Source organism: Pan paniscus, chromosome 3 (genome assembly GCF_029289425.2).
Source record: "Pan paniscus chromosome 3, NHGRI_mPanPan1-v2.0_pri, whole genome shotgun sequence".
In the NCBI taxonomy this organism is placed as follows: domain Eukaryota; kingdom Metazoa; phylum Chordata; class Mammalia; order Primates; family Hominidae; genus Pan; species Pan paniscus.
Window position 1 is genome coordinate 106,930,026 of NC_073252.2, and position 26,899 is coordinate 106,956,924.

Sequence of the window (26,899 nt, forward strand, 5' to 3'; positions counted from 1 at the left end):
GTATCTGTGGCTGAAATTTAAGAGCTGGAGCTGTTAAGAACCAAAGAAAAAAAGACAAAATGACAGAAGACAGACAAGTCATTTCTATGAACAGAAATTGAAAGTTAGTGCCAAGGAAGAAGTTACATTCGATGGACATCAGTCTAAAAGGAAAAGCAAGTTACAATAATTTCACATTATTTTAATCTCTTCAGAGGGCTGCTCTCATGGAATTGTAGGGGATGTCTGTCTATTGGTTCTGGAAAAATTCATGTGGAATTCTAAGACAATGAAGCCCATTAGTCTGGTCATTCTTCCCACCTAGAAATTATCCAGACTTGAACACGAGCTTCAGAAAGACATTCTGGCAGTTTAGCTGTTCTCCGGACAGAGTTGCAACCGTCCTCTGTCCACCTTTCCCCCTTTTGCCGCCATCTTTGTCCACCTTCCCCTTTTACTCCAGCTCTAAGTACACCCTCATCATTTGATGAGAGGACATGGAGCAAAGGGGTCTGTGCTGAAGCACATGATTCACAGCCACAAAACATGTCAGAGCAAGACAAGGGACTGACTCACCCGGGATCCTGGCTTTCCGTCTAAGCCAGATGCTCCCTGTGTGATTTGGTTGGTAGCAGGGTTGGTGGGTGTAACACGAATGACAAGAACAGAGATTAGTATGAGGTACCGATGAACAAATGTAACACTTCAAACAACATAATACGCAGTTACAGGGTTCTGGGATGAATATCACATTGCTACAAATTGTTAGTTAAAAAAAAAAAACCACATGACAAACACCCCACAGATGATGGCATTTTAATGACATTTCTATTTGACAAGTTCTTATTTAGAAATCAAGCTAATGAAGTGTATAAACTGGGCTACAAAGTAGTTACTCATAACGGTTGCAGGCTTCTATCTAATTTCCATATGAAATTCATTTTCTAAAGACTGTGCTATTCACCATATATTTCTTTAGGTTCTGAAGAGAAAAGAACAGTAATTTCCTAAAAAGGGGCTCATTATAATAATCAATCAAATTTAGCACTTCAGAGGAGAAGAAAGAGCTCTGGTTATACTTGTTAAAATAGTATTTATGAATAACAAATACAGGGTTTTCACATGTTAGGATGACTCTTAGTGGATTTTACATGAACAATAATTACTCATTGTTTTCTGGGTTGTTCCTACTGTTCACTCTACTTTCCACTAGAGGGACTTCTAGGAAAGGGAAAAAGCCAGAAAACAATGTGCGACCAAGCAAAAAATAACTTCCAAACTAAATTGTTTCTCAATTCCTTCAAATAATCTTTGCATCAAAGCCTGATGGGGGAAATAACTTTAAAAATTGAATGTTCTCAGACAATGCATGCTTTTCTTCACTTTGAACTCTGGGCTACACGTAAATAGTGTATGATTAAACAATGGCATTTTCAATGCTTGTTTCAAGAATAAGTACAATTATTTCTTTGATACGGTTTTTGTGTCTCAAAGCCCAAATATTTATTTATAGTCCTTTAAAAATATTGGTTAGATCAAGGAGTATTTAAGAAAGAAAATGCACTGGCCCTAAAAATTCTATTGTCAAGATTGCAGAACTATTTCCCAATTTTATGCTTCAGATGTAGTTAATAATACAAAATGGGAAAAAAAAATCTATTCCAGATGAAAACTCTACCAATGATGTTATTCTACATACATTTTGAGTATCTTGAGTTTTTATTTTAAAATTTCTTCTGTATAATCCATGAGCCATACTATAACTGCAAAATACATACATTCTTTTTTTTTTTTTTTTTTTTTTTGAGATGGAGTTTCACCCTTGTTGCCCAGGCTGAAGTGCAATGGCACAATCTTGGCTCACTGCAACCTCCACCTCCCAGGTTCAAGCAATTCTCCTGCCTCAGCCTCCTGAGTAGCTGGGATTACAGGCATGCGCCATCACATCCGGCTAATTTTTGTTTTTAGTAGAGACAGGGTTTCATCATGTTGGCCAGGCTGGTCTCGAACTCCTGATCTCCACTGATCACTTGCCTCCATCTCCCAAAGTACTGGGATTACAGGTGTGAGCCACAGTGCCCGGCTTACATACGTCTTTTTTTTTTTTTTTTTTTTTTTTTTGAGACGGACTCTCACTCTGTTGCCCGGGCTGGAGTGCAGTGGCGCGATCTCGGTTCACTGCAACCTCTGCCTCTCGGGTTTATGCCATTCTCCTGCCTCAGCCTCCTGAGTAGCTGGGACTACAGGCACCCACCACCAAGCCTGGCTAATTTTTTGTATTTTTAATCCAGACAGGTTTCACCATGTTAGCCAGGATGGTCTCGATCTCCTAACCTGGTGATCCGCCCACCTCGGCCTCCCAAAGTGCTGGGATTACAGGCATGAGCCACCGTGCCCGGCCTTACATACGTCTTTTGTTAGCAATAATTACAATAAAAATATATATTGTTGTTCATTTGTTTAAGGCTAGCATAGGCACAGCTGTTAGCTAAATGTTGCATAAAAATTATCAATAGCCCTAAATTTTAAAAAAGGGCAGACTTTAAATAAATCAGATTGAAAGTTTAAATAAAATAGAAAATCCAAACTTTCTTTTGCCTTTTGATACCTTCTTCAGTTACATTATAACATTTGAAAATAAATGTAGGCCAGGCATAGTGGCTCACAGCTATAATCCCAGAGCTTTTAGAGGCCGAGGCGGGAAGATTGTTTGAGGCCATGAGTTAGAGATCAGCGTGGGAAACATGGCGAGACCCAATCTCTATAAAATATTTTTAAAAATAAAGCGCTTGAGCCCAGGACTTTGAAGCTGCAGTGAGCTGTGAGTGTACCATTAGACTCTAGCCTGGGTGACAGAGTGAGACGCTGTCTCAAACAAAGAAAAAAGAAAATAAATGGGGAAACTGTAATAATTTTACACTGATACTATTATATCTACCTAGAATGCTGAAATAATGACTCACATATATTATAGAGGTTTTATGCCTATGGTCCATTGACCTAACTGGTGTGATTAAACCCATATTCTAGGCTGGGCTGGTGGCTCATGCCTTTAATCCTAGCACTTTGTGAAGCCGAGGTGGGTGGATCACCTGAGGTCAGGAGTTTGAGACCAGCCTGGCCAACGTGGCGAAACCCTGTCTCTACTAAAAATAGAAAACTTAGCTGGGCATGGTGGCGTGCACCTGTAGTCCCAGCTACTCGGGAGGCTGAGGCACGAGAATTGCTTGAACCTGGGAGATGGAGGTTGTCGTGAGCCAACGTGGCACCACGGCACTCCAGCCTGGGTGACAGAGAGAGACTCTGTCTCAAAAATAAATAAATAAAATAAACCTATATTTTAATACAAGGTTTATATCAGTCATTCAATAAATAAATACCTATTGACCATCATATGGTGGATGTATGTAAGGCACTTGCTATCAACTGGCATAAAGTATAACACCCATGGCAAAAATCAAAAAGTGGTCATCAGCTTTTTTTCCTCCCACATTTCAAATTGTGTATAAACTATATTCTGTTACTGATTTTATGTCATATTTTACTAATGTAATCTATATTGTTCTTTGTTGATTTGTATCTGTATTCACCAAATAGATAGCATATTAAAGGCTTGAAATTAAAGCCTCGTATTTAATAACAATTTAAAAAAATCTCCGTTTAGTTGTTGTGGAAAGAAGGCTGACATAAAGAAAATGAAGAGCCTGGGGGAGATTCCTTCTTCATTAAAAATGAAAATCTCTAAACAACTGCAAAATACTTCTTTTATACGACTCACTATTGCCACAAGAACCTCATAACAGGGAATTTTCAAAACGAACAACATAAAACACGTAGAACATGATATGATTGATTAATGTAAGGAGCCACCGCATTGACCTCACTCCATCAACAATGGCCAATTCCATACCTGCCACCAACAGAGGGCTACAGTTTTTGGTATCCAAGGAGAAAAAACAATTGAGGAAGCATTTTAAACTGCACTAGATTATAAAAAGTGTTTGGGAGAAACTATGAAATAATGAGCACAACACTTTTAAAAGAAGGGGACAATGGAAGAAGAATTGTCAGCCCTAAAAGAGGAAGGTTGGCATGTATGTAATTGAAGAATGACAGGACATTTATAGCATTGTTTGTTGTGGGTCTTCCTCTGACACAAGAGAAGACATCAGAGAAAACAAAACTGAGCTGAGCTCTGCTCTAATATGTTTCCTAATTACAGAAACCTCAACAGTACGAGCTGCTGAGTAAACCAGAGTTATCATGTAGGGTAGAAAGAAAAATCTGAGATTTGCACTAAAATGGAAAGTTTTCTTTACTTACTGGAAGACCAAGGGGTCCTCTGTCACCCTTTTGACCTGGTTCACCCTTCAATCCTTTAACACCATTTAACCCTGGTTCACCCTAAATGCAAAAGCAAATGCCAATTTTGGTTGCTATTATGGGTGTTTAAACTGTGAGAGAAGAGAGCCAGTCTCTGAAATAGTTGCAGATTCCAGTTTTAGGAAACAGCAGAGTCAGGCTAGATTTGTCTTGCACCAAACATTAATTTTTAAAGTTAAAATAGTTACTAAACTGACATCAACAATTAATATTCTAGAAATCAAAACTCCCAAGAAAGTGTGCTCCTTACAATAAAAATATGTATGGTTGAATTCCTAAATTTTTCAGTTCTATCTCAAGGAAATTCATGTTATACCACATTTTTATGAACAAATAATTCAAAGACAATCGAGTGGAGGATGCTAAAGAAGATTCGGTAGAAAAAAAAACCCACTCTGCTGGAATGGAAAACTGGAATATGCAGGACAGGGTTATAGACAGATATTTTAAGCCTTTAAGCATGTTGCCCAAGGGAATGAACTAAAAATGTAGCAGCTGATGTTTGAAGTAATGCCATTTAGCAAGTCCTCATTCACTGCCCTTGCCAAGTCAGATCCCTACATGGACTAATCAACAAATCACCAATCCCAGGAGAAAATATGAAGATCAAAGAACTCAGATGTAGTTTTACTAACTATCCATCTGCCCAATGTTAGAATAAAGAAAGTATGAATTTAACTCAGGGTGACATTATAAAAGCCACGGTAAATGATAAATTCTTGACACCATTTTTAAAAACCAAGGAATACAGTATACCTATTTTCCATCAGTAACGGCATGTTAGATATCAAGTTCTGACCTGTATACTTTTCAACTTTTAAGTGTAGACATTAATTTGCCAAGAAAATCTTGAAGGGCTTGTGAAAGAAAGATGATTTCAGACACAAATACCCTATAGAGTCTTGCTGGGTGGGGGCGGGAAAGGGGAGAGGCTATACTGACACGGCAGAAGGGGTTTTTAACCTGGGCAGTATTTACTCAACTTGCCTGATGATATAAGTCAGCGTAGTGCTTGTTAAACATAAAGAGTTCAGGGCCCCACCCAGTCCATGGTAACACAGAAATGGGTATCTTTAATAAGTCTCCCAGGTGATTCTTATCAGGAAATTCTGGGAAACACTGAGCTAGATTCATGCATGGAATCATGCTATATATTTGAACTTTCAAATGGGGGTTGCAAAATGATGAACACACTGGCATGGCATAAAAAGTTTTCAGGATTTTGAAGATAGGATGTTTGCAGTACAGCCACTATAGCAAGTCCAAATGTGTTGGTGTTGGTAAGGTAGTATCCCGGGAATGCTATTGATTGAGGACACCATATTAAGGCCAAGGCTCAGTAGTCAGTGACTAATTTGAGATCCGTGGCTTTGCATGTGTGTGCACTTTCAGCAAGTGGTCTTGAGGTACTTGAGGTTAAATCCAGTGACAGAAAGACCAAATTTCAAGTCTGGACCTAAGTTCTAGTCCCAGATCTGTCATGAACTAGCTGTGTAATTAGGGGCAAATAACCTAAACTTTTTGGGCCTGAGGTTTATCATCTATGAAATCAGGGAACTTGCATAGATATCTATGAGGTCTTTTCAACTTTATAATTATCTGAAACTTATGATTTAAGTAAGAATTGAAGTTGTATGGACAAAATAAATTGTTGCATTTTAGAAATCAAAAGCATCTTGGGCATCTCCTAATCCAATGGTGATGGCATATCTGAATCACTTATGAAATTAAATATCTTGGTGGCATTATCCTTAGTCATTATGACCAGGCTGGTTTTTGGTGGCATCTTAAAATCCAAGAGTAGGGCCGGGCGCAGTGGCTCATGCTTGTAATCCCAGCACTTTGGGAGGCCGAGGCGGGCGGATCACCTGGGGTCAGGAGTTCAAGACCAGCCTGGCCAACATGGTGAAACCTTGTCTCTACTAAAAATACAAAAATTAGCCGGGCATGGTGGTGGGTGCCTGTAATCCCAGCTACTTGGGAGGCTGAGGCGGGAGAATCACTTGAACCCAGGAGGCGGAGGTTGCAGCGAGCCGAGACTGCACCATTGCACTCCAGCCTGGGAAACAAGAGCGAAACGTCATCTCAAAAAAAAAAAAAAAAAAAAAAATCCATGAGTAGGAAGCATTGATTTAGTCTAGACGGGGAAAAAGGCCCAGAGAGATTAAACGACTACTAAGATCACAAAGCTGATAGATGGGGCTCTCTCTTCTGACCCCCCCAGATAGTACTCTCACCCCAAAGTCTAATTCATGCTTCTGAGATACTGTTACTCACTGGCCTTACTGGAAGGTAAGGTAGTCTAAGAAGAATAAAGAGGCATGAACCCATTCTTGGGTGTCACCTGCCTGACTGGGAAAAGGAAACCCAGATTTCCTGAGTCAGACCAATACCTGCCACCACTCCTAGAGCTGGGTGGGCCAAAGACAGTCAGCCTCCCTAGAGGACACAGTGGCCTGCTTCTGGGCTTTGTGACACCTAGTGCCAACACTGCCTTTATGTGTCTCCCCAGCCCCTACCTGTTAGTTGCACCAACTCACTACTGAGGCACTCTCAGGAGTTCATGAACCTTCTTTCAAGCAGGGTTGAAGATGAGTTATAGAATTTTCCTGTTCAGAACCAAGTATCACATAGCAACAATAACAGCTGTCTTCTGACATTTATCAACAGCTGTACCAGATATTTTGCTAAGTGTTTTATAAGCATACCTCATTAAGTTATCACAGCACTGTAAGGTGAGTTACCCAGTTGAGTAAATAAAGGATCAGAGAGGGTCCATAATCTGCTCAAGGTGATACAGCCTGGCAAGATTGAGATTAGAACATAAGTCTTCATCACGTATGCTCCCTGAAAGGGGGAGCTTGTCTTTCAGGGCTTATTTTAATCCGCCAGGATGTCCTCGTGGTCTAGACAAAGGCAAAGGACAGGTGGAGACCATCTTCATCATGCAAGCTACACTAATTCTGACAAAGAGGAGCTTTTCTCCCTTGTTCTCTTCTTAACCCAAAAGTATAGAATGCATGTAAGTGATGTGATCTTCTTCCCAGTATAGCACACCTGAAATACCCCACCCACTTCTAGACCAATGACCTCTGGGCGAGTACAAAATTAAGATGCTGGAGAGGCAAAGCATTTAGATGTGATACGACTACATGGAAAGCAAGAAATATCAATTAATAACATCCAAATATACAGCTAGAGACACCATTAAAAAAAGCATCTAGACTAGTCTGAGAATCTCATCAGATTCACTTCTAAATGGTTGACTTGAGTACATTATGATTTGTAATTTGAGAAGCTTACATAGTGACCAGGAAAAAGGCAAAATGAGGAATAATTTATCTCCAGGTGATATCATTTAAATTTGTTATAAGTCATTTTGTGTTATAAGATTTAAACATCGGATGCTTAAAGGCTCAAAGATTATCAACATTACTTGACAAATAAATAAGACAGGACAGACATGCTTCTGTCATGCTTCTCCATGATTATCAAGGAAGCAGAAATCAAATAATCAAGGGATTTGTTGGATTACCTTTGGTCCAGGAAGTCCATGAGGTCCCTGAAAATGGAAAACAGAGCTTTTAATTAAGAATTGATTCACTGTTGGCGTGAACCCGGGAGGCAGAGCTTGCAGTGAGCCGAGATCGCGCCACTGCACTCCAGCCTGGGCGACAGAGCGAGACTCCGTCTCAAAAAAAAAAAAAAAAAAAAAAAAAAAAAAAAAAAAAAAAAAAAAAAAAAAAAAAAAAAAAAAAAAAAAAAAAAAAAAAAAAAAAAAAAAAAAAAAAGAATTGATTCACTGTTTCCCAGCAAGAGTGAATATTATATCACATAACAAAAGAGATGTGAGACAAGCATCTTCTTGTTTGAGCTATAGCTAGAGGCAGGCTAGTGGATGTTATTTATTACCCACCAAAAGTTCCTTCCAGCTCTTGGATTGCTCTGTAATAGGAAATTCATTAATAGAAATTCTGTCTGCTAATACCTTTGAGGAGGGAGAAATCTGCCAGGGTTACACAGAAGAAAGAAGTAGGAAAAAGAGGTATTCTGAACTCAAATTACCATTACAAAGTCTGAGTGGAATACGTGAGATGCTTCATGAGTTTAAATGAAATAAAAATATGACTTCAAAGAGAAATTTGCCAAAGAGAAGCCCCAGACTTTAAGTGCCAGGGAAGAGGAGAAGTTTTCCATTAACTCCTCCAGACCCAAGGTGTTGAAGAATCTAAAGGAGACATGAAGTGAGGAGATGACACCCAAATTTGGGATTCTGTAGCATCATTTATTTCAGATTAAATAAAAGATTATTACGTAGGAAAGCTAAGCATTATTATTTAGATTGCATTTATTTTTACAAAAACAAATTCCTCAAAGCTCTTGTAATAATTGTTTATCAGTGGAAGAAAGTCATAATGCATGCATGAATCAGGATTACAAAACACATATTTTGTAGAAAATCTAAATATACAGACTAGTCAACTTAAATTAACTAAGGTTACTGTGGATTGCTGTAAACCTTTCAAGTGATTTAAACAAACTATTTGGAGAAAGGAGTATTTAAATATCCATCAGTAAAATTATAAAACTGCAGGAAAAAGTTTTTATTAAGCAATGCCTATATATTTGTTACATATGTCCACATTAGAATAATATTTTCCTTTTCAATAAGTTTCAGATAAGCATTTTCAGGAAATGGCTGTTACTTTATCAGGTATTCTTACCTCATTTTAATAATGGCTTAAAATTCCTCTAAACTAATTAATTTTATGATATGAACAGGCTGTAGCATTTTCTAATTTAACCTTCTATCTTTTAGTAGAGGGAGTATTTTTAAAAAGCCAAAAGTATGCCATTTGCTTAATTCTTAATGAACCATCTAGTTTTAAGAAAATAAGGTCACCCTGGGCGAGGTGGCTCACATCTGTAATCCTAGCACTTTGGGAGGCCAAGGCGGGTGCATCACTTGGGCCCAGCAGTTTGAGAACAGCTTGGGCAATGTGGTGAAACTTCATCTATTCAAAAAATACAAAAATTAACTGGGCGTGGTTGGTGGCATGTGCCTGTAGTCCCAGCTACTCAGGAGGCTGATGTGGGAAGATCACCTGAGCCTAGGAGGTAGAGGTTGCAGTGAGCCATGATCGTGCCACTGTACTCCAGCCTGGGTGACAGAGTGAGACCCTGTCTCAAAAAAAAAAAAAAAAAAAAAAAAAGAAGAAGAAGAAAGAAGAAAGAAGACAGAAGAAGGAAGAAGTAAGAAAGAAGAAGAAAAAAGGTCAATAATAATTGTTTATGTTATAAAATAGAAATGGAGCTAGTCACTGGCTACACTCTTGGCTTAGATCATTCCAATAATGCTCTTTCTTGTGCAATGGGAGGAAAGAGTGACCATAATTTACTTATTCTGTAATACTGAAGTCCTTTGATTTATTGACACCTGAGAGACACATGTGACCTTCTAGCCTGCCTGACTTGCTCTTATTCTGCCCCAGTCAAAAGCATTTGAAGCATTCTGCCTTCAACATTCTAACCTTAACACAACTGTCATTGGTTTGACATTTAGAGAATTATACTTTCTTAATGGCTGCCTTCCTCACTGGACATCAGTTTCTTGAGGGCAGGGCCACTGTCACCATTGGCCACTGCAAGACACCTGCAGTTAACACTGGCCCTGGCTCAATGAATCAATCAAAGTATCATAAAAGTAAGAAGGAAAAGATCTAACAATATATGTTATCTGAGGAAGTAAGCTGCAATTTTTATCATACTATTTTACAAATATTCTTTTTAAAAATTGACACATAATAACTATATATTTATGGATATAGTGTGATGTTTTGATACCTTATACATAAATGTTCCTATTGAACATTTCATTAAAGAGTTCAAACCTCAAACTTTGTCAGAAAACATTATTTAATGGCTATTACTATTATTATTATTATTATTATTTTTGAGATAGAGTCTCACTGTCTCCCAGGCTAAAGGGCAAGGGCACGATCACAACTCACTGCAACCTCGGCCTCCCTGGGCTCAGGCAATCCTCCCACCTCAGCCTCCTGAGTAGCTGGGACTACAGGCATGTGCCACCATGGCCAGTTAATTTTTGTATTTTTTGTAGAGATGGGGTTTTGCCATGTTGCCCAGGCTGGTAACTCCTGACCTCAAGTGATCTGCCCACCTCAGCCTCCCAAAGTGTTGGCATGAGCCATTGTGTCCAGCCAATTCTAAATCTTATTCTGCTGGTATCAGGTTAGAGGAGTGGCCGGATAAAATGATTTGCCAGTGTTCACGCTGTAAGGTTGTAGTAGAGCTTGCTATATGTGTCTGTCTTTCCTCACCTCTATCGCAAAACTACTCTATCTCTTCCCAACATATGTGTTTGGGAGAGTGAATGACAACACTGTAAAGTTAATATATCTCAAAGCTCCTGGTATTTTCCATCCATTCCACAGAGAGTAGTACAAAATACAAGCTGGCTGTTTAGAGGGATGTGTTCATGTTCTCTCTAGTAGCATGCTCATAAATAAGCAATTACATTTCAGAAAGAAGGGAAACTTACCATGGGGCCAGGTGGGCCATGGGGACCTGGTGGGCCTGGTGGGCCTATGATCTGTATGTCCAAAAAATAAAAATGTATTTGGTTACTTCATTTAGATAAGGCAGTTCAACTTGAATCTTGTGCTGGGGTTCTGCTAAGGCCATTAGTAGTTGGAGAGGAAGAAAGATACTAGAATAAGTGATGTGTTTGATTCTCTAGATTTAGAAATTCCCTTATGAGAATTACAAAAAAAAACTCCAAAAAAAAGTTCTCCAAAAGCCAGAATAAATGAAAACTAAGTTAAAAGAAAAGGAAGCAACTAATTACCAAGAAATGCTATAATGTCACTACTATCAAACTCAAATATTTCACTAAGCATAAGCAGGGCTCTGGAGAAACAAACAAGTATGTTCTATATTCACAAAGATCTACCCATTGTTAGGAGAAAACCATTGATTTTTTTCCTCAGGATTAGACAGTCCTCTGAAAACCTGCTTCTACCTCAGACCTCTGATATACTTTGTCTATCACTGTGCAGGGCTGATGGATGTTTCTTCTACAGTTTGACAAACCAAGAGGTTTGAGGTCTGTCTACTGTTGTGCAGCCATCTGGCAGAGGTGGAATAGGTAAGTTAACAGGTCAGTGTGTGAGGAGGTTCAGGAACCATGGAAGTTCAGCCACCATGGACTTACAGAAGGACCCTGTGGACCCGGCATTCCAGAATCTCCTTTTTCTCCTTTCATTCCATTGGCTCCCTATAAATAACCATTAAGCAGAGTTAAGCAGGTAAAGTTATTTCCAGTGTAAGAGACAATTGAATTTTCTCCCCAAACCCATTGTTCTCTTGACATTTTATAATATTATGCACTTGCTACATAAAAGAAGGATTTATCTCCTTGAATTCTAGCTTAAAATAGCAAGCTTATTAAAATCCCTAGGATTATGGGTAATATGTAGAATAAAATATAAAGTAAATGAAAACTAGTTTGAGCTTGATTGGTTAAAGACCTACAGTGTTAAATACATTGAGTTATAAATGTTATATCTTTTATGGTGGTGCGCAATTTAAACAGCAAAGGTAAGGCTTTTAACTTAGTTTTTACTGACATTTATATACTTCCTTGTTTTACAAAAAAGTCTAAGGCAGTGGAGTTTACTGCATTTTTTAAAACAATTTTTACATTTTCTCCTCCAAATTCTCAGTTAGAATTACGGGGAAAACCATAAAGCACCATCCCATAGTATCATACACACAGAGGACACTTTCCAGAGTAATTTGTTTTTTAATTCTCCTATATTTTTTGGCTCATTTCTTTATTATAGTTTATTTTACAATAACCAGTTACCACCATCTTATGCATACTAAATTAAAGTGGCCAACTATGTTTATTTTATTATCTTCTAGGGAAAACAATTCAGGAAAACATGAAGGCTTCCTTTATAATTCATTTGGTTACATGCCTTACAATTTGAGTTCCCTAGAGTAATTAATCAATAATACCTCAAATATTTCAAAATAAAAATATGAGATGAACCACTAGATGAGATTGCAGCTAATAATATAACTCTTTTCTGATTGTTTAATTTATCTTAATAAGAACATGACATAAAAAGTATAAACAAACAGAAAGTATAAACATACCGGTAATCCAGGAAGTCCAATTCCTCCTTTTTCACCTGTCATACCTGGGTCCCCCGTGTCTCCCTTTGAGCCTTTGAGTCCCTAAAAATGATAGACAAGGTTGGCATGTAAGCAGCATAATGACCCCTGATAATTACATCCTAGGGAAAACAGAATTCCAGATCAACTTCGTTAATAGGTGGGTTCAGTGTTGAGATGATTCTGATTTTTGTTTTTAGGTAGAGTTATTTCTTACAGCAACCTTCTACATGCAATCAGTACTATTTCTCCTTGTAATGAAATAGATTAAGTTCTATTAGGCCATGTAAGCATAAAAAACATGAACTTAGGTTTTGACATAATTTCTCCTGATTTTGTATTTTTACCTGGCAGCTAATTCTATCTCACCAGACCTGAAAACAACTTAATAGACTTAATTCTCAACAATACAGGATGTATTTTGAACTGGGACCTAGTGTTATATAATAACAAATGTCCAAATTTCTCTCATCTCTAACCACTATACTCCCCTCCCTCCTAACTGCAGGCAGAAGTTCCAGTCACCATCAGTTTTCAATGGTCCAGTCTACAGACTGGTAAATCATTGGATCATTTACCACACACTAACGCTCAATCAATGCTTAAAAATATGACAACCTCTTCACAGTGTTCTTATTTTGTTCTCATGATGTCTCTATGAGGTGAGTCAGAATGGTATTTTTATTCTCCTTTACAGTGAGGAAATAGATAAATATGCATTTTGAATGTTAACAAATCTGAATTTTGTAATTTTTTTTTTTTTTTTTTTGAGTCGGAGTCTCACTCTGTCACCCAGGCTGGACTGCAATGGCGCGATCTTGGCTCACTGCAACCTCCGGCTCCTGGGTTCAAGCCATTCTCCTGCTTCAGCCTCCCAAGTAGCTGGGGCTACAAGCATGCGCCACCATGCCCAGCTAATTTTTGTATTTTTAGTAAAGACGAGGTTTCACCATGTTGGCCCGGCTGGTCTCAAACTCCTGACCTCAGGCGATCTGCTCATCTTGGCCTCCCAAAGTGCTGGAATTACAGGTGTGAGCCACCATGCCTGGCCTGAATTTTATAATATTAATATTGACATTAATTTATATTTTTACGCATTTTCATCCTAGGAAACTCACTTCAATATACTAATGGCTCATTCTTCAGTAGAGATGATCATAGTTATTATGGTAAGGGGCTTCTAGGCTGCACAAACCTGTTTATCTTTTCTTTATTAAAAACGATGGAGAAAAATTATTTATGGAAAGGAACTTTTCTTGTTAACTGTACCTATTTAATAGCATTCAGAATTACCCAATGGGTAAGTAGGTGCCTGAGTGAATAGATGGATCTTACTGATTAATAAGATCTGGATTATTTTTAGGGATCTAGTGATGGCAGCAGGACGGCAACCCACTGTACTTAGTGATCAAAGAAGACCTTGCAAAGCCTACAGAAGAAAAAAAAAAGCTAGCTACTATATCTGTAGGAGCCATATTGTATATCATTATGCATGTCAAATTAATTACTTATAATGACCAATGGTCAGAGAAGTAACATAGACAGACTTTAAAATTCTAAGTGATCTATGATATAGCAAATCATCTAAGGTATCTATGTTTCTGTTTACCACATGTTCATTTAATATGGCATTATTATTATTTCAGCATATAACTCTGATAGTAAAAATAATCCTAAACCTCATTTTCCTATCTAATACTTTCTTCTGAGGAGTATATGTGCACTAACTGTATTAAGAATCCTTTTGATTTCTTATGATTTTCCTGATTTTAGCCATTTCTTGGGTAAATAATGGAAATCAAGAAAACACTAAAGATCTTGAAATTAACCCTTTTGATTCCATTCCAAATTCTGAATACTGTCCACGTTCTCCAACTCAGATTCTTTTAGGGCAGAGGTCGCCAAACCATGGCTCACGGGCCAAATTCATCCCAGGGATTGTTTTTGTACAGAGTGAATTTAAAAAAAAATTGTTGAGGTGTTAACCAAAAATAAATAAATAAAAAGGAAACTTCAACACAGATTGTATGTGGCCTGTAAAGCCTAAAGCATTTACTATCTGGACCTTTATTAACAAAGCTTGCCGACTTCTGTTTTACAGGGAACCCTCAGAGATACACTACCATACTCTGTCAAGCTACAAGTTCCCTGCTTGTTTCTGTATTTTCTAAGGATCTAGGGATTAGGTGTCATCTTTATTTGGGAAAAGAAAACTGTCTAAATAAGGCATATAGGCAAGATTTAGTTTTGTGGAAACTATGGTCACTGATTTTAATCTTGACATATTTGTATTCACTGACAAAAATTAGGCTAGTTTTACTAACTTGGTAATGATTTTTTTTACAAGTCTATTAAAAATTTGCAGGGGAGTCACTGGTAGGTTGATATAAAGTATTAAGAACAAAACTGAAGTATCATATGGCTTAGATGTTTTTGCAAAGAAAACTAATGTCTGATTTCAAACTAATTGCTTTTTAGAGTCAATGAAGTCTCTAGAACAAATGGTTAAAAGAAAGAGGGTATCAAATATCAATGCTCATGACATTTTGGCTTCAAACCTACAATAAAAGTAGTAATCAAGAATGATGCTTTAAATAATAGTATATATCTTTGAAAATTACCTGTTCTCCATCCATTCCTGGGATTCCTGGAGATCCCTGCTCTCCCTATTAAGATAAAAATAGATGACTTGCCTTCATTCTCATTGGTAACATACCGCACTACATAAAAAAACGATGCTAGTTTGTTAACACCACAATTTGACTTTCAGCAAATGCATCATAACCCGAGAATATTCTATTATAGCACATATCTAAACTAAGGGAAGTAATAATCTTTCTTCAAGATTATGTATAGTATTTATATGTAGCTAAGATCCAATGCTTTTAGTGTTTTTATTTTTTCTCCATGTGAGATGCAGGCTAAAAAAGAATGGTCAAGGAAAACTGATAGACACAATTTGATAGCTGACCATATCCTATAGCAACAACCTATCTGCCTCAGTTAATTTTTTTCTCCATACAACCTCCGTATGATTTCTCTCACTTTCCAATTTCAGTAAAAAGGAAAACATAACAGTTAACCTAAAAAAATTAAATGCAAAGCCCCATGAATTTTCAACAATATTTTAATTGGCACAGTTCAAACAGTTAGTTACAAATTCATGATTGTGAGTGTGCAATTTCCAGAAAAGCCTCACTGAAGGATATCATAAATCAGATATCTTAATCCATATAAAATTACTTTTGGATCAATTCAATTTCTTATACTGTGCTATGAATGAACTAAAATTTACTATTCATGTTATGATTTATAAAGATTTTTGACAAACTCAAAATATAGAGATTTTTGTTTGCTTTTTTAAACTGAAGATGTTCCATTAAAAGCAAATTTATACAATATGCCAGAAAGTTAATCGAACAGCAAATGTTTAGTCACTTTTCAGTTTTGAAAGGTGACTAAATAAATTCCTTGAAAAGTAAGCATTATTTTGTATCAATGAGTCATTTATGTGGATCCCATTACAAATATCCCTGAATCCCACACTGTGGAAACTTTGTAAAAACAGCTCTTCTGAGTGTGAGAGGCCTGCCTCACAGACAGATTTCCAACGGAGCTGACCTGAGGCTGTATTTTCTAGAAAGGCCTGTTTGGTGATACTATAAACCACAATATTGAAATGGTTAGAGCTCCTTTCCCTGGTAAAAACTTTAAGAGCTATGAGGTATAGCATGAAATTTGAGCTTTCCAGTGTTTAAGGAAGGCATGATCTTGTGGTTATAAACAAATGAAGCAAGAAAAGCGGCGGGGGAATGGCCTTTTCTTATTTCAGGTTTCCTGCTCTTTGTGGTAGCAGCAAAGTTTATTTTGCCACAAACAAGTCTGCTGAGGTTGGATGCACCTGGCTAAGCCCTAGTTTCATTCAGTCTGAATACTTGTCAGCACTGTGGGTCCAATAATGATGGCTTTGCTAGGCTTTTCCCTCTAAAATATGACTCACAAGTGTTTAAAAGAAAAACATAATTCATGAGTTATTCATTTATCCTTCACCCCTCAAATGGGGTTTGTAAGAGTTATTTGATGTGTAGGGAATCAAACAATTCTTGTGTGATAAATGAAGGAGAAATGCTAATTGAGTAAGTTCCCATTCAGTCTGAATTCCAAGATCAGAAGGGGTTCTATACTTGACTCAGGCTACATTTTGCTGTCTCTTGGTCATAGCTACATTCCACCCCAATTATCCCAACCTTCTCAAGGACAGATCATGAAAAACATAAAGGACTATATCAGCTAACACAAGATCTCAATTATAAGACCATTGTGGGGTGGGTGGGGTAGGGATGATAGCATACTGGGAAGGATGGCAAGGGTAGGAGGAAAGCGAGAATGACTCAACCCTCCTCCATATTGCTTGTCTAGATATTCATCTGGGCAACTTCTTCCTGTCTTTCAGTTTCAACTCAAAGCCACCCTTGGCTCTTAAGACTTAGAGGGACCTTCTATGCACTTACTCTATTAATAATTGTACCTTTACTTGCCTATCTCCCTCCCTAGGCCATAAGCCCTCTATTGGAATTTCTTTCTAGTATCCTTACTAGATATTAGTCCTTACCATAGAGTAGAGGCTCAAAAATTACTTACTGAATAACTGAATTAATACACGAATAGCAATTGGATTATAAAACCAGGGGAATATAGGTTTTAGTGATACAGATTTTTTACCTAGGAGGTCCTTTTTGCCTCTTTGGGTCAAAGAATGGGTGCCTTTGGGGCTTCTCTAGGCCTTTGGACTGTAGAGAAGAGAAAAGTCCTGGAAACTTTTGAGGTTTGTGGGAAATGAGATATGTATTTAGCTTTGGGGACAATTTTGGTTCTGGAGTCTTAGTCAAGCGAGGAGGAGAAATAATGAACTTAGACACTTGGTTGGTTCTACACAAAGGAAAAAAAGAAATTGCAGATTTCCTTCTAGGATATCTAGTCCAGCTCACCAAGATATTATTGAATGGGGATCCAGGCAGTGTTGCTCACCAAGAATAAAGATTATGTATAGTTTTTTTGTGTTATGTCTCTTAGGGACCAGAATGTGCTGGAGAAATAGAAAGTTAAAAATCCCACACCTTATATTAATGTTGTACAAGAAATCTATTTGAAATTAGGATCTATGTTCTAAATATATAGGCAAGGAGCTCAGTAATATTGTAATTTATATTCCTTTATATAATAGAAAAATAAAGTTTCTATATACTAGATTTCTGTTTTTAAGTATCTTGAGAGAGTATGAAAGCTGATAGGTGTGCGTGTGTGTTATGACAGACTTAGCAAATAAACTGCCTTAAGAAGCATTAACAAAAGATGAATTCTGAAATAACTTGAATCTCCTACAAGAATCCAATGACGAAAGTCATATTTCAACACATGTAGCTCAGTTCTGAAAAGCCAGAATCACTGGCCATGTGTTAATTGATCAAACATGGTTGAATGACTAAGCTTCAGTTTGGAGGGATAAAGCCATCAACAAAGTTTAGATATAAGCAAGCAATTCTAGCCTTCTACTATTTTTAGTTGGTATGTTTCATTAGATAAGATTTAAATGGCAAAATGTCTGAAAGTATATAATAAAGAATGCATTATGAAAAATGATTCCTAAAGTTTTGATTTGTGAATGCACCATACTAAAACTTTTCTTATTCTTTTTATTATAAAAGCATTAGAAGCAAGGATCTTTCTTGATGTCAAGTTAAATTTTCTCTAATCCTCCTTTAATCAAACATTTTCTTTTGTTTTCATACACCACATTTAGTGTTTTTTACATTTATAATTTCTGTGGAACTTGTTTTTCCCTTGTTTAATATCTTTTTTCAATGTCTTCCCCTAAATTAAATTTCTCTCTCCTCTTTTCCTATTTTCCCTTCTTCTTTTCTAATTTTCTATCTTCCTTCAGTCCAGACCTCAATTTCTTTTCTTCGCTCTCTAAAACAATACTGTTGATCTCAGCTTCTTCAGCATTTTGTAAGACTGATTTTCAAAGATGCATATACTTAATGCGGTATTCCCTGCACTGTATGTGATAAATGGAAACAAGTAAATAAAGAATAACCTTTGGCCCTTGTAGTCCTTGAGGTCCAGGAGGTCCAGGGGGACCCTAAATCAAGAAAAAGCACAGTTTTTAAAAGTAGTAAGTATATGTATTAAAATTCATGCCTTAAATAGGCACACTATACACCTTCCTTATTTCTATCATAATCAGATCTCCCCAAATATAAATTTGCAATGAGGAAAAATTTTACTAGTTACATAATTAGAAAAAAACACCTATTTATATGCTAAAATATTAACACATTTGAGGTCAAAATAATGTGGAAGGTGCTTCTGGGTAGATTCGGTAAGGCAATGTAAAATTGCTGCCATGCTCCACACTCATCGTATTGGGATGAATTAGCATATGAATATTAGCTTTGTTTCTACATACACTCCTTACCCCTCCACCCCAAAGGCGTTGATTTCCCAAACCCTAAAGAATAAAGCTATATTGTTCAGATAAGGCCAGAGACTTTTAAGAAAATTAGCAATCACTTTTTTCTTGACCTTTTCACTAAGCAGACAAAGTGATTCAACTGGAGCAAATGTAAAAGACTATTAATACAAGAAAACATAAAATTAAGTGTCAGATAAAAACAATAGCTACATTAGTACCATTTTGGCTGGCATGCATCAACACCAAATACAAAACCACAAACCACAGAAAGCATGCAATAGGAGTTACCGTGACAGTTAAGGTGGTAATCCTCTGTTGGGAAAATGTGTTGACAAAGACAGAGTTATCTATTTGTGTGCCAAAGTACAGTAATACATTTGTGAAATAATCAACTTTTTGAATATGTTTGGCTAGTCTGATATCTTAAAAGGATTTGACAAGATACTGAGAACATATTACCCTATCTTCAATACAGTATAGTTGTAGAGATTTTTTAAAAATTACTTTTAGAATCCTATTTTTAAAATCTATGGCTGAAGAAAAAGAAATGTCAAAATTTTAATTCACCTGATTGAAAAAATAATGCAGTAAAGTCATATATGCTAGAGGCTTGTCAGTATAATTGTGAACTGAGAAATTTTGCTATTGATAAAAGCACTATTCTAGAGAGTACTTCATTAGAGAAAACTGAAATACCCAATTGCATATTTTTTCTCTTTTAGTCTGCAGCTCATTTGTTGCATTAAAACTAACTTTGTGTGTGTGTGTGTGCCATAACTAAAGATATTAGTCGACATAGAATTAATCTAATTTCCTTTTTTTTGGCATTCCAATTTTTTTGTGAACTTAATCAGAAAAACAAATGAGTTTTTAAAATTGATTGATTGATTGATTATACTTAAGTTCTGGGATACATGTGCAGAATGTGCACATTTGTTACATAGGTATACATGTGCCATCGTGGTTTGCTGCACCCATCAACTCGTCATCTACATTAGGTATTTCTCCAAATGCTATCCCTCCCCTTGCCCCCCACCCCCTGACAGGCCCTGGTGTGTGATGTTCCCCTCCCTGTGCCCATATGTTCTCATTGTTCAACTCCCACTTATGAGTGAGAATATGTGGTGTTTGGTTTTCTGTTCCTGGGTTAGTTTGCTGAGAATGATGGTTTCCAGCTTCATCCATGTCCCTACAAAGGACATGAACTCATTCTTTTTTATGGCTGCATAGTATTCCGTGGTGTATATGTGCCACATTTTCTTTATCCAGTCTATCATTGATGGGCATTTGGGTTGGTTCCAAGTCTTTGCTATTGTGAATAGTGCTGCAATAAACACACATGTGCATGTATCTTTATAGTAGACTGGTACCAAAACAAATATATAGACCAATGGAACAGAATAGAGGCCTCAGAAATAACACCACACACCTACAACCATCTAATCTTTGACAAACCTGACAAAAACAAGCAACGTGGAAAGGATTTCCTATTTAATAAATGGTGTTGGGAAAACTGGCTAGCCATATGCAGAAAACTGAAACTGGACCCCTTCCTTAAACCTTATACAAAAATTAACTCAAAACGGATTAAAGATTTAAATGTAAAACCTAAAACCATAAAAACCCTAGAAGAAAACCTAGGCAATACCATTCAGGACATAGGTATAGGCAAAGACTTCATGACTAAAACACCAAAAGCAGTGGCAACAAGAGCCAAAATTGACAAACAGAATCTAATTAAACTAAAGAGCTTCTGAATAGCAAAAAAACTATCATCAGAGTGAACAGGCAACCTACAGAAAGGGAGAAAATTTTTGCAATCTATCCATCTGACAAAGGGCTAATATCCAGAATCTACAAAGAACTTAAATTTACAAGAAAAAAAAACAACCCCATTGAAAAGTGGGAAAAGGATATGAACAGACATTTTTCAAAAGAACACATTTATGCAGCCAACAAACATATGAAAAAAAGCTCATCATCACTGGTCTTTAGAGAAATGCAAATCAAAACCACAATGAGATACCATCTCATGCCAGTTAGAATGGCTATCATTAAAAAGTCAGGAAACAACAGATGCTGAAAAGGATGTGGAGAAATAGGAACACTTTTACACTGTTTGTGGGAGTGTAAACTAGTTCAACCATTGTGGAAGACAGTGTGGCAATTCCTCAAGGATCTAGAACTAGCAATACCATTTGACCCAGCAATCCTATTACTGGGTATATACTGAAAGAATTAATCTAATTTCTTAAAGTGTTAGAGAACTGTAACAAAATATACTGTGTCTAAGTCTGAATCTCTAAAACATAATTCCTGATCCATGAAACATATTTTTGAATTAACATTTTTCTGGTCTAGGTTCTGTGCTGAAAGTTCTTTGGGGTTGACAACCACTTTATGAAATCACAGAGGGGAGAACATTTCCTTTAGGGACTCTGGTCATAGAGAAACATTATTCAATTACATTCAAATTCGTAGGTATCAGTTGAACACCATCCTTCTGTTTTCCACTATTCCACTCCAATTTCTGATTTGAGCTGTTGTTACTGTTTTTTTTTAATTTTTTTAATTGTTGTAAAAGGTAAAATGTCCACAAACTGGGGGCAAGGTTATAAGAAAAAAATAAGGTCCCAGAATTTTACACCACCAGATCTGTGTAACATAATTCCATTCAGTTTATGCTTCAGGAATTCACCTAGAACAAGAATTGGATTTGTAGTTATGATAAAGCTACTTTTTTTTGTTGTTCCTACAGTGTAGAGAAGTCATTTAAACAAGGCTATTAGAAAATTAAGGAGTAGAAATAATTTCTTTATCATTGTCTTCCAATTACATGTTACTTTTTAACTAGAAAACAGGATCATAAAGCCCTAAAAAGGAAAGGGAGCTTCAAATTTGAGCTCTCTGAGGTTTTCCAACATGTGCCATATACTAATTCATTTTTCACCTGAACACAATGCTAGTTTGTATTTTTTTAAATTTAAAGATAACAACATGTTTAATAATGAGCTGCAAAATAAAAGAATATTATTAATAGTAACTGACCTAACAGATGGAGTTTAAATGATTTTGTTAAATAACTATGTTTGTGATACTTTAAAATTGTATAATGTTCCATCCAGCTAATAGGTTTTAATGACAACAAACTGAGCTAACTTCACAAACACATAGTCTTGACCACCAACTGGAAGCACCAGTATGCAGACACACAAAGAAGTCCTAACGATGTGGCTCACTGTGCATTTCTTATATGTGGCAAATCCAAGTTAAAGCTATATAAACTCAACAGGATTCTCTCTTGAACTCAAATAATGATTTGAAAGTCAGAATTTTTGGTGGTGATGGAGAAAGACATGGCATTCTCTAGTGAGACGCGATGTGAAATGGGAGGCATGAACTACAGAAACTGCAAATTGGGTAAAGCCCAGCAGCCTGCTTTGTGATTTATTCCCTGAAATGTTTATCTGAATCTCTTTAGAATTAAAGGTTACTTTCTTTCATTTCTTATAATGATGAAAACTTAAACTCGCCCACGATTCATACTAGAGAACAGGTTTAGTTTAGATGGCGATGAGAATTTTTTAAAGAGTCAGTTAGGAAACAGAGGTTTTACTGCTAATTTGTAGAAATTTAGCCACCTTAAATAAAAATAAATCCCTTATGGCAATGTTTATGTAAATCACAATCTTCAATAGAGGCAACAGTAAAATTTTATATTTCTAATATGGTATGATTATAACTGTAATATATTTCTATTTATCTGATTATCCTAGAGTATTTTTGGCAGATTGTTTTAAAAGGGATAACAATGACATACCTGCAAAACTGTAAATATCCATCACTGGTTAGAGAATTAGAAGAATAAATGTCTACCATCTCTTCTCAATCTAATGTATTAATTTTATGAGGGACTCAATTCACTAGAGCACTATGTTAGGGAAACCAATAGTTTTGATGTGAAAAGATAACTATAAGCTATTTATAAGCATGGCAAATAGTTGCCTCACAACCAACCCAATAAGAATAATAAACCTTTAGGTTGAGACATAAGCATGAACTAGTTGACTATGATGGATATTGACTGTTTAGTAGTCATATACAATTAAAGATGAGAACAAGAAACAGAAGTATATCTTTTCATATCGAAATATAGGTGTCACATTTTTTAAAAAGTACAATGCTTTTAGGCATATCAGTAAAAAGTGTTCAGAAGCTCTGAAAAATCACCCTAAGAATAGTATTAGGTTTCGTGGACTCATAGAAAAAAATTTATACCAATAACATCCTTATTTTGCAGATAAGATCAATGAAGTATAGATACATTAAGCAATTTTCCCCAAATGACTGAGCTAATAGAGGGGAGATCAAAATAGAGATTTCCATTTTAGACTAAGGATAGCTTGCCTCATGCCAGGCCCAGTTCATGCAAAGAATGCTTTGAGAACTTGATCACAGTGTTGCAGAAAATGCCCAATTATATTGGAGCAGTTCTTGGAGGATAAGAAAGTAGATACCTCTTAAAGGTAGCAGGAATTATGGGGCCATTGGAAGTAGTTCAAGGGCAATTTACAACATTGCTAATAAACTAAGTTTTTAAAAAGTCCCTATATTTTATAAGAACTTTGAAAACAGTAGGCACACCAAAACTTTGTGTTCCCTGTCTCTGTCTCCCTTTCTTTCCTTACATAGTTATCAACTTGTGGGGAAAAGGGAATAATTTAGAAAACTAGTTCTAGAATTTGACAGTAACCCAGAGGCCACCACTTACATCGAATCCAATTACACAGAGGAACACTAATTCAAGCTCCTAACTAAAGATACTGTCCAAGCAACATTTCTCCAAGCAGTAAACATGCTTCTGTTTGTATTTTACCAGAAGAAAAATAATGAAAAGGCCAAAAAATAGGCTGAGCTGAAAATAGATTTAAAAAAAAAAACGACTTAGTGCTCTACTAGTTAAAAATGATAGTTGTAGCAAAGAACCTATACAGGTACAGATCTGTCATAATTAGATTGTGTTAGTAAAATCATAAAGATGGAAAAATAATTCAAACAGGTACAAAGTAGCAGAGAAATATTTAAAACAACTAATTCGGCTTACAAGCAAAGAAACGGCTTGTATATATGAATGAAGTATACTTATTCAACCAATAACCATTTACTTAATATTTACATATCAAGTTAATATAAGCATAAAATGTTTTTCTGTCACCAAGCTTACAATCTGATAAGAGGTAAGACTAAAATCAACTATGGAGTTTGATTTTAAATAGTAAACCACTAGAACCCCACCACTAATGTTTAAAAGGATTAAGAGGAAGAACTCATCTGAGTGGCAGCAGTGGATTGTTGTGTAGAATTTATATGGGAAAGAAAGGAAAGAAGAATGGGATGAACACAGCAAAAAGGAGGAGACTTGTATGGATATGATAACAATGATTATATCAGGGGGAATTCTGCTGTGGAGAAATGAAAAGTTCTCCACAGGAAGGGCATGACTATAGAGGCTTAAGATGGAGAAGCTTGGGCTTGATAGAACAGACAGTAGGGGGGTCATTAAGGTTTCTGAGCAAATTAGAACCATCGAAGCCATGATCATTTATAAAAATTAATCTTGGAGTGATACACAAGATGAATTAGAAGGACCAGGAGGCACTAGGGAAAGAGTCATTGGTCAAGGAGCTGTTGCCGTATTAGGCATGAAGTAAACAGGATGTGGACTCAGTTAGGAATGGAAAGAACAGGCAATCTCAAGAGATACTTTGAAAAAGGAAATAGCAGCCCCTTGGTGAGATAGAATAAGTAAAGGACTAAGAATAGTTTAAAAATGACTCTAAACTTTCTATTCCCTCAAAATTCAGATTCATGGTATCACTAACAGAAACCGGTCACTTAAAAAACGGACTCATTTGGTAGGTGGGAAAGGTAACCAGTATAATTGTATTGGCGGAAGCTGATAAGGCATTCATACATCCATAATGGAAATATTCTTGGACAGCTGGGGGCATACACAGATTATATCTAGAGATGAAAGAATTGAGAGCCATAATGTGGAAGAACACAGAGGGAATGACTGTACCAAGAAAAGATCAGAGACTTGAGGACACCAAAAACTAGGGAATAGACAGACAAATTAGAAACACCAAAATAAAGGTGATACGCCAGAGAAGAAAAATGGAAAAAATGAAAGTAGAAGGTCAGAGAGACAAAAAAAAAGTTTCAAAAGGAAGGTGGTTTGATATCAATATCACAAAAATGTCAGGGGCGATGAGTCCAGTGGACTTGACATAGAAGTTATTGTTGACCTTTGTAAGAGAAGATGCAACAGAATGACGATAGAGGCTAGAATGCAGGAGTCTAAACATGAAAAGAATGAATAGGAAGCAAAGGTGATAGAGACAAGCCACATAGTCTATTGCTTACTTAATAAGAAGAAAAGAATTATATGGTAGCAGTAATAAGAAATACAGAGGGCTTACTATGTACCAGGAACTGTTCTAAGAGTATAATATATATTGTGCCATTTGCTCTTCTCAACAAGGCTATGAGGCAGATACTGCTACCATCCTCATTCTGTAGACGGGAAAACTGAGGCACAGAGAAGTGAAATAACTTGCCCTAGGTCACACATTTAGTAAACAAGAGAGCTGAGATTTGAATGCAAGCAGCTCCAGCCCCAGAGGCACAGAGCTCTTGATTGCCTTGCCACATTCCCTCTGCAAGGAAGGAGGTAAAAATTGGCCAAACTAACACAAGGTTTATCCCTCATAAGGCTTAACTATATCTGAAGGTGGAAGGGAAAGGAAAGAAATGATTGAAAAATGCTACAAAATAAAGAAGATAAACTGGGGCACAGAGAAGGGGATGGGTTCTTGAGAACAGGGAGAAGGGGTGCCTTGAGCAGTGGAGTCCTCTGAGGATAGAGGGTGTGGAAGCTCATATTTGCACACATTACATGGGTGCTCCTCAGCATCCTTCTCAGTGTGTGTCAGGGCAGGGACCAGTCACTTGCCTGTAAGGCTTCGTGGAGGTTGCCGTTGTAGTCTATGATCTCAGTGGCTCCTTGATCCCCTTTTTGACCAGGTGGACCCTGTGACAAAACCAATCAAGGGAAAATCATGGGTATTAGCTTAGCATGTAGGGTGGACTGTGGCAGAAACAGAAATACAACTCACAGCTCTCTCTGAACATCATTTCCCTACTAAGGCCCAACTGTACTTTAGAATATATAAATAATTATGTTCAAAATGTATCCTTATTTCAAAGGAGGCAAACCACTTCTTATATCCTGTCTTTGGTAGGTTCAATATATGAAATCTGATAAAAAATACGATTTAATTTTTGAAACTATTTTCTGAAAATTACAATATAGGCTACTCTGATGTGACATGTAAAATTTTATTTGCTTTATTCATATTTATTAAAGCATCCTCTAACCTTTTGTTCCTCATCCATACCTCATATATTGCTTCCTCATTCTTTTTTTGAGATGGAGTCTCACTCTGTTGCCCGGGCTGGAATGCAGTAGCCTGATCTCGGCTCACTGCAACCTCTGCCTCCTGTGTTCAAGCAATTCTCCTGCCTCAGCCTCCCATGCACCACCATGACCAGCTAATTTTTGTATTTTTAGTGGAGACAGAGTTTCACCATGTTGGGCAGGCTGGCTTTGAACTCCTGACCTCAGGTGATCCACCAGCCTTGGCTCCCAAAGTGCTAGGATTACAGGTGTGAGCCACTGCACCTGGCCGTCATTCTTTAAAAAGATAGAACATTGTTCTGTAGAAAAATACTTGGCTTTCCCATCAGGAATGAATGCCACAAAAATTAAACAAAATAGGGAACAAACAATAGAATACA

At 36.8% G+C, this 26,899-nt stretch overlaps 1 protein-coding gene across 6 annotated transcripts in view; it reads right to left on the bottom strand.

The window, feature by feature from the left end:
* COL25A1 (collagen type XXV alpha 1 chain) overlaps window positions 1-26,899 on the bottom strand; it is a 499,684-nt gene that overhangs the window by 26,030 nt on the left and 446,755 nt on the right. For 2 of the 6 annotated variants that reach the window (XM_055111700.2, XM_055111702.2), the window contains 9 exons: window positions 26,055-26,132; window positions 18,662-18,706; window positions 15,186-15,230; window positions 12,547-12,627; window positions 11,597-11,659; window positions 10,925-10,975; window positions 7,898-7,924; window positions 4,303-4,383; window positions 556-591 (listed from right to left, as the gene is read on the bottom strand). In XM_055111700.2, coding sequence (XP_054967675.1) covers window positions 556-591; window positions 4,303-4,383; window positions 7,898-7,924; window positions 10,925-10,975; window positions 11,597-11,659; window positions 12,547-12,627; window positions 15,186-15,230; window positions 18,662-18,706; window positions 26,055-26,132 — 507 coding nt within the window. Of the gene's footprint in view, window positions 1-555; window positions 592-4,302; window positions 4,384-7,897; window positions 7,925-10,924; window positions 10,976-11,596; window positions 11,660-12,546; window positions 12,628-15,185; window positions 15,231-18,661; window positions 18,707-19,327; window positions 19,352-26,054; window positions 26,133-26,899 lie in introns of all 6 variants that reach the window. The other 4 variants (XM_063603863.1, XM_055111703.2, XM_055111699.2 and 1 more) reach the window with 3 other exon arrangements.